Below are 6,979 nucleotides of genomic sequence, written 5' to 3' on the forward strand. Positions count from 1 at the left end.
TCCACATCCTCGTCAACACTTAGTATTGTTAGTCTTTTGAATTTTAGCCATTCTGGTTGGGCAGCTATACCACTTCCTTTGAGGCAGGCTTTCTAACACAGCCCAGAAATGTGAGTCAGAGGAAGGCCTGGGCCGGATCTGGGCCTGCCTGCCTCCCAGCACAGGTGTCGGGTGGCTGGGATGCTGAGAGCTCACGTGAACATGAAGGAGTATATGCATATGCCCTTTGCACTGAGGGAGAAGTTCCCACATCTGAGGTGGGTAGGCTGTCAGAGGGCAGGGGCCACATGTGCCAGATACCACTCTCGATGCTCAAGACAGACCCTGGGCCTAGTAGGGGTTTCATGAGCCTGGACCTCTCCTAGGGAGGCCATAGAAACTACTGTGTTCATCAGGTGCAGGGAAAGAAATACTCCCATAAACAGGTGAGCAAACTGAGGCCCAAAGAGGGGAGGGACTTCCTTGAGGTCACACAGCAGAAATATAACCAAGGTCTTTGATTGTCTCTGCTAAGGTCTTCCTACCCTCCCAGCTCCACTTCCTCTGGGGATCCAAGAGGCAGGAAGGAGGCCTCAGGCTGGAGGGACCACAAGGCTGGGGCTCATCTCCCACAGTCTTCTCAGGTGTCCCCTGCCACCATCCCCCTAATTCAGAGCCCATCTGCCATAGACCCCATCTCCCAGGGACCCCATCTCCCACTGTTCCCCTGTCCTAGGGATCCTCCCATCTCTCCCAATATCTCTGCCTTATGGTTCCCTCTCCCATAATCCCTGTTTCAAGGGGTTCCTCCCACAATGCCCTGTGCCAAGGTTCCACCTCCCCAAAACCCCTGATTCAAAGCTCCCCCCATGTCCTGCTCAGAGGGCCCCTCCCCACAACGTCCTTGCCTCCCCACCACCCATGGCCCATGCTGCTTGACACCTCCAGGCCTTTGTCCATTATGTCCTCGGCTCAGAACAAGTCCTGGCAGGTTATGCAGCAAAACTGCTTTGACTGAGTTCCTATAAGGAAACCCAACAGCTCTCACAGCAAAAGTCAAACCCCAAGTTTTCAAGGTTGGCCATGGAGGAGGCAGCGGGGCCCCTGCCTCCAACTCTCTGCTCCCCAAGATTTGTCTTCCTTTTGGGGGCTCTTCTGGGGTTACCTCTGCTGCCCCCATGACTCTGAACTCAGGTGCTGCTCCCTCGTTAACACTCTGGGCTAACTGTGCACTTGCCATCCTCCTTTGATTTCCCGAAGCCACACAGGACCCAAGTGGGAAACCTGAACAAGATTCTACTAAAAGCCCGACGCTGACAAAGGGTAACTTGCTAATCGGATCTCCAAAGCGTGGCTCACTCAGCTTCAGCTTGCGACCCCCACAGGGGGCCTCCCTGCCTATTGTCCCACCAATTCCTCTGGCAGGGCCGTCTTCCCCACCTCCAGCAGGCCTCAGAGCCCAAACCCAAAAGGGATGTGGACCTTGAGAGAGTTGGGATTAAGAGTCATCTGGAAATCGCATGGGGACATTCTCTTTCAGCCCCACCCAGCCTTGGAAAATTAGGACCCCAGTCCTTGTAAGGGAGCCCTGGCTTCCTGACACTTCCACTCTTCCTGACACTCCTCACACTCTGAGGCCCTGTTCTGGTGCACTCCTTTAGAACTCCGGCCGTTTTCCCACAACTGACTCAGGGGCAGGGGCAAAGACTGAGAGAGAATCACAGCTGTGGGAACTAAGGAAAAGAAAGCCCTAGGCCTCAGACACCAGCCACTCTTTGGGACACTCAAGGAGCCAGCAGCCTCTAATACGTTACTGTTAAATTTAGAAGGCTGAACTCTAGAAATAATCATAAGATTCATGATTAAGTAGTGGCAACAACATTGATTACTATGCATTGAGCAGTTATAAAGTATCAAGACTTTTTCAAGCTCTTTACATGGACCACTTAACTGAATCATCATAACCTCATGAGTGTGGTACCATCAAGATCCTCACTGTCCAGATGAAGATATTGAGGTTCAGTGAGGTGATGACACCAACAAGGCCTGAATTTTCACCTCTGACTCGAGTCCTAGCTCTTTTAGTTATAACAACTCCTTCTTCAAAGAGTTCTCAACCCTTTCCCTTTCTCAACTTCCCACCTTCCCATCCCAAAGGGGGAGTCTCTAGGTCCCTAGTCCTGACCCATTCCTTCCTGGGAGTCCAAGGCTTGTGGGCGGAGCTTTGCTCCCCACCTCAGATACCCCTCCAGCAACCATGGCCCTCTCACAAGCCTCTGTCTCTTGAGGAAGGAGGGAAGGAATAGATTCCTGTGAATTCTTTATAGGCTCACTTCTCAAAATGTAGTCCATAGATCACCAGCTTCAGTATCATCAAGGAGCTTGTTAGAAATGCAGATTAATGGACCCCACCCCAGATCTGCTGAATCAGAACATCTGTTTTATCCAGCCCTCCAAGTGTTCTTATGCCCGCGAGGGCCAGAACGACAGTTCCACACGATCCCCATTGTACCCTCCACGGGAGAGAGTACACAACGCCTACTTCCGCCTTCAGAGCTCCCGTAACTCCTCGACTCCCGACAATCCACCTTCCCCGACGCCAGATGCCCGGCTCCTGAAACTACAACTCCCACAATGCCCAGAGGGGTTTACCGTCGCTTCCTGCGGCAGCATCTCCCAAGGTGTTTTGTGAGCCATCATGGCGCCTACCCTGCCGGACAGTATCAGGACTACAACCCCCACAATGCTCAGCGGCAGCACTACCGCCCCCAGCGGAGCACGAACGGCGCCACGTCGACTCCGCTGGGTGAGGCCGGGTTCGGGCGGGGCGGCGGGGTCCGCAGGGCCCGGGGCTCGTTAGAGCGGTTCTACCCCTCACCGCGCAGACATGGCGGCCGAGAAGGACCAGCAGAAGGATGCCGAGGCGGAAGGGCTGAGCGCCACGTGAGCAAGCCGGCTCTGGCCCCCCTGACCGAGACTCGGGAGTCCTGGCCCCCGCCCCCTCCTCCCTGGGGTCCCAGGAATCCCGTCCCCCAGACACTGGAGTCCAGCCCCCGGTCTACTCTTCGGGGACTGAAGTCTGGGCCCTCAGCCCCCTCTTGCCCTGGGATCTAGGATTCTTGGACCCTTCCCTCCTAGGACCCCAGGAGCCGCCCCCTGCAGCCCCCATCTTGCTCGGGGGTCCAGGCTCCACCCCGGTCCGCTGCTGACCTGGCCCCGCCCCCAGGACCCTGCTGCCGAAACTGATCCCGTCCGGCGTCGGCCGTGAGTGGCTGGAGCGGCGCCGCGCGACCATCCGGCCCTGGGGCGCCTTCGTGGACCAGCGGCGCTTCTCGCGACCCCGCAACCTGGGCGAGCTGTGCCAGCGCCTCGTACGCAACGTGGAGTACTACCAGAGCAACTACGTGTTCGTGTTCCTGGGCCTCATCGTGTACTGCGTGTGAGTGCCTCTCCGGCCCGCCCGCGCCCCCTGCCCGCCAGGCCCGCCCCACCGAGAGCTCTGCCCTCTCCGGTCGGCCCCGCCCCGCCCCAGCGGACAGCTCTGCCAGACCTTTTCACCTCAGGGCCAGGTCCCTGCTCCCCCATCACCCTAGCTGGGACGCAGTGTGATCAAATGTAACCTAGACTTGCCTGGCCTCAAGGACGTAGCCTGCCCCCCGCTGGTTTAGACTGTCAGGGTCCCCTGGCTGGCCCAGCCCCAGCTGCCTGACCCGATGCCTCCCTGCCTTCCTCCAGGGCGACGTCCCCTATGCTGCTGGTGGCTCTGGCTGTCTTCTTTGGCGCCTGTTACATTCTTTATCTGCGCACGTTGCAGTCCAAGTTTGTGCTCTTTGGTGAGAAATCCCTTGCCCAGATGGATCCGTGACTCCTCAAATCCTGGTCTCTTGGAATGAAAGTCTTAGACCCCAAACCCAAGTCTGCCCAGGCCTAGATCTACACTAGATCCCCAAACCCGATCCCTGAGATCTCAGACACACCAGATGCTCCCACCCAGTTTCAGCCCCCTGAATTTCTGTTCGCCGACCCAGAATGAGATACCCCAAAACCCACTCTCCACCCAGCTCCTGTTCCTTAAACCTACTCTTCCCCTCTCCCTCCCGCGAAACCTGCGGAAGACATCAGCTGGTACCCACATTGGACACCAGGTGGCGACCTTACCCTGGCCTAGATCTGTCTCCCTCCTCTGTCCTGCTTCCTGGGGTGGGACCAGAAAGATCTTGGGACTTCTCAGAGAGGGAAGCTGAGGCCTGTGGCTCTTGTGGCCCCAGAATAGCACCAAACACCATTGGGAAGAAAGAAAATCCTGAGTCCCCACCCAGGGGAAGATCCAGGTTTGGAGTAGGGGCACGGAGTTGGGATCAGACAAACAGGTAAAGACAGACTTCTTCAGGGGCCTGCAAGTCATGTACATGACAGAGGTGGGCTGGGTGGAGGGGCATGTCAGCCAAGCACAGGGCATGGAGGGAGCGCCTGGAGTGCAGCCGTGACTTGGCTTCAGCCACTGCTGCCACCCCACCAGGGGTATGCAGACCTCATGTTCCAGTCTGCCATGAGGAGCCAGAAATCTGTATTGTTATGTGAAGTCATTCGGTTTCTCTGTTAGCCACAAATCAGATTCTTGTGCAACATTGTGTAGACTCAAAAAACACATCTGCAGGGGCCGGCCCGGGGGCACAGCGGTTAAGTTCACGCATTCTGCTTTGGTGGCCCGGGGTTCTGGGTTTCGGATCCCAGGCATGGACCTATGCACAGCTTGTCAAGCCATGCTGTGGTGGCATCCCACATACAAAATAGAGGAAGACTGGCACAGATGCTAGCTCAGGGCCAATCTTCCTCAAGCAGCCCCCACCACACACACACACACACACCTCTGTGGGTTAGACTTGGCCCTTGGGCCACTGGTTTGAGTCTCCTGGTCTACATGAGTGCAGGTTGGAGCAGGAGAGCCCTCCTCTGGGGGAGTGGGAGGCTGGGAGCTTCCCAGCAGAAGTGGGGTTGCAGGGCAGAGGGTGGGGCGCTGAGGAAGATGTGTTGTATTCTGGCAGACAGTGGGGACATAGGAGAAATGGGTGGGGCCAGGACTTGGAGGGCCTGGCATGAGGAGTTTGGATTAGATCCTGAGGCTCCTGGAGCTCGGGACGCCACCCTGTTGGGGGGGCATCACGGGTGATTCTGGGAGAGGGCCTGAGTGCCACAACAGCTGCCCCCATGCCATCTGCCCCCAGGCCGAGAGGTGAGCCCAGCCCACCAGTACGCGCTGGCCGGGGCCGTCTCCTTTCCCTTCTTCTGGCTGGCTGGTGCAGGCTCAGCTGTCTTCTGGGTCCTGGGTGAGTACAGGGTCCGGGTAGGCGGTGGGGGCTGGGTGAGGCAGTGTGTCCCTAAACTGCCTATTTTCCTGCAGGGGCCACCCTCGTGGTCATCGGCTCCCACGCCGCCTTCCACCTGACCGAGGCCATGGACGGGGAAGAGCTGCAGATGGAGCCTGTGTGAGGTGTCTGCAAGGACCTGCCAGCCTCCCGAGCCAGCCAGCCCGGCGCTGTTCAGCCCTGTCCCTCGTGGCTCTGCTGCTCCGGCCAAGGGTCCCCTTCTCATCAGGAGCACAGGGCAGGATTCCAGCTTTGGAAATAAAACCGTTACCGTTGTCATTCAGCAGATACTCTCCCAGGGTCTTCTGTGGGGTGATGCTGGGGATACTGCAGAGACTAAAACAGAGTGCCTGGGTGTAGGGGGGACACAATAAGCAAGATAAATAACTAAAATTGATAGGATGGCCAATGGTGATAAGTGCCCAGGAGGAGACGAGAGTGTGTGGGAGGTCGCTGAGACGCGCCCCCCCACATTCAGTGATTTGGTGGGAGGGCTCAGAGCTCAGTATACAGTTGTGCTCACAGCTGTGATTTATTAGCCTGAAAGGCTATGAAGCAAAATCCACCAAGGGGAGAGGCACATGGGGGACCAGAGGACCCAGGGGAGCTTCCGTGTCCTCCCCCAGTGGACTCTCACAGGACGTGCTCCATTCCTCCAGCAGTGAATTGTGACATCCCGTGTGAAATGTCGTCTGCTGGGGAAGCTCACTGGAGACTCAGCACCCAGGCTTTTTAGTAGGGGGAGGCCACAGAAGCACCCTCTGGTTAGCATGTACAAAATTCCAGACTCCCGGAAGGAAAGCAAGTGTTCAGCATAAACAATGTTGATTGCACAGTTTAGACGTGGTTGACCACTCTTACCAGGGAACGGTGTGGACCTTTATAAAGTCCAAGTTTCCAGATGCCAGCCGAGGGCCCGCTAGGAAGGCAGGCCTGTCTGGGGACAGCAGTCTCCCGCCTACTCTTAGCTGCATAGCTCTTAGCTCTTAGCTGTTAACAGTTTGCTGCATAGAGAAAGTTCTGGAGGTGAGTTACAGGTTAAAGAAGGCCTCCCTGAGGTAGCATTGAATGAAGACCTAAACCGAGTGAGGGAGCAGCCACAGATCCTTTGGAGGAAGAATGTTCTGGACAGAGGAAGCAGAGGCTGTAAAGGCCTGGAGACGTCAGTGTCCCTGGAGGTTTGAGGAACAGCGAGGAGGCCAGTATGACTGGAGTGGAGGAGCCGAGGGAAAATGGGAGCCGTGCAGGCTTCGCTGAGGGCTCTGGTTCTACTCGAAGTGAGGCGACAGTGACGCCATTTGCTTTTCCTTGTAGGACTGTCTGCCGTCGGGGACACTGACAAGAGAAACTCACCTGGTAGGAAAAGCACTAGGTGGATATGACAAAGTGAGGCGACAGAGGGACAGGAAAGCTACTTAGATGGGGCTGGTCTGGGAGGGCTGTCTGGGGAGGTGACATTTCAGTGAGCCCTGAGGGACATGGAGTCAGCCCCGGGACGAGCCACTGGTCAAGTGGCCTAAGCAGAGGGATAGCAGGGACCAAGGCCTTGCAGTGTGGTCCCCCAGCCTCTCCAGCCTCCTGTCTTGTCACCAAAACACCCGTTCACCATTCATTCGGCAAGTGTTTATCGAGTG

At 56.8% G+C, this 6,979-nt stretch overlaps 1 protein-coding gene across 1 annotated transcript; it reads left to right on the forward strand.

Moving 5' to 3' along the window:
- The first annotated feature begins 2,484 nt into the window (after positions 1 to 2,484).
- On the forward strand, positions 2,485 to 5,628 carry RABAC1 (Rab acceptor 1). Its single transcript, XM_023651449.2, has 5 exons — positions 2,485 to 2,922; positions 3,206 to 3,418; positions 3,715 to 3,812; positions 5,205 to 5,306; positions 5,381 to 5,628. Exons 1-5 carry the CDS (start codon positions 2,867 to 2,869, stop codon positions 5,467 to 5,469), a joined length of 558 nt encoding a protein of 185 aa, XP_023507217.1. The 5' UTR covers positions 2,485 to 2,866; the 3' UTR covers positions 5,470 to 5,628.
- The last annotated feature ends 1,351 nt before the right edge of the window (positions 5,629 to 6,979 follow it).

This window comes from Equus caballus, chromosome 10, assembly GCF_041296265.1.
Source record: "Equus caballus isolate H_3958 breed thoroughbred chromosome 10, TB-T2T, whole genome shotgun sequence".
Taxonomy (NCBI): domain Eukaryota; kingdom Metazoa; phylum Chordata; class Mammalia; order Perissodactyla; family Equidae; genus Equus; species Equus caballus.

Excerpts from the sequence above, each read along its gene's own strand:
- RABAC1 (XM_023651449.2), top strand. The coding sequence starts at position 2,867 with ATGGCGGCCGAGAAGGACCAGCAGAAGGATGCCGAGGCGGAAGGGCTG. Across the intron at positions 2,923-3,205 it reads GCGGAAGGGCTGAGCGCCAC|GACCCTGCTGCCGAAACTGA; the intron begins GTGAGCAAGCCG and ends CCCCGCCCCCAG. Across the intron at positions 3,419-3,714 it reads GGCCTCATCGTGTACTGCGT|GGCGACGTCCCCTATGCTGC; the intron begins GTGAGTGCCTCT and ends GCCTTCCTCCAG.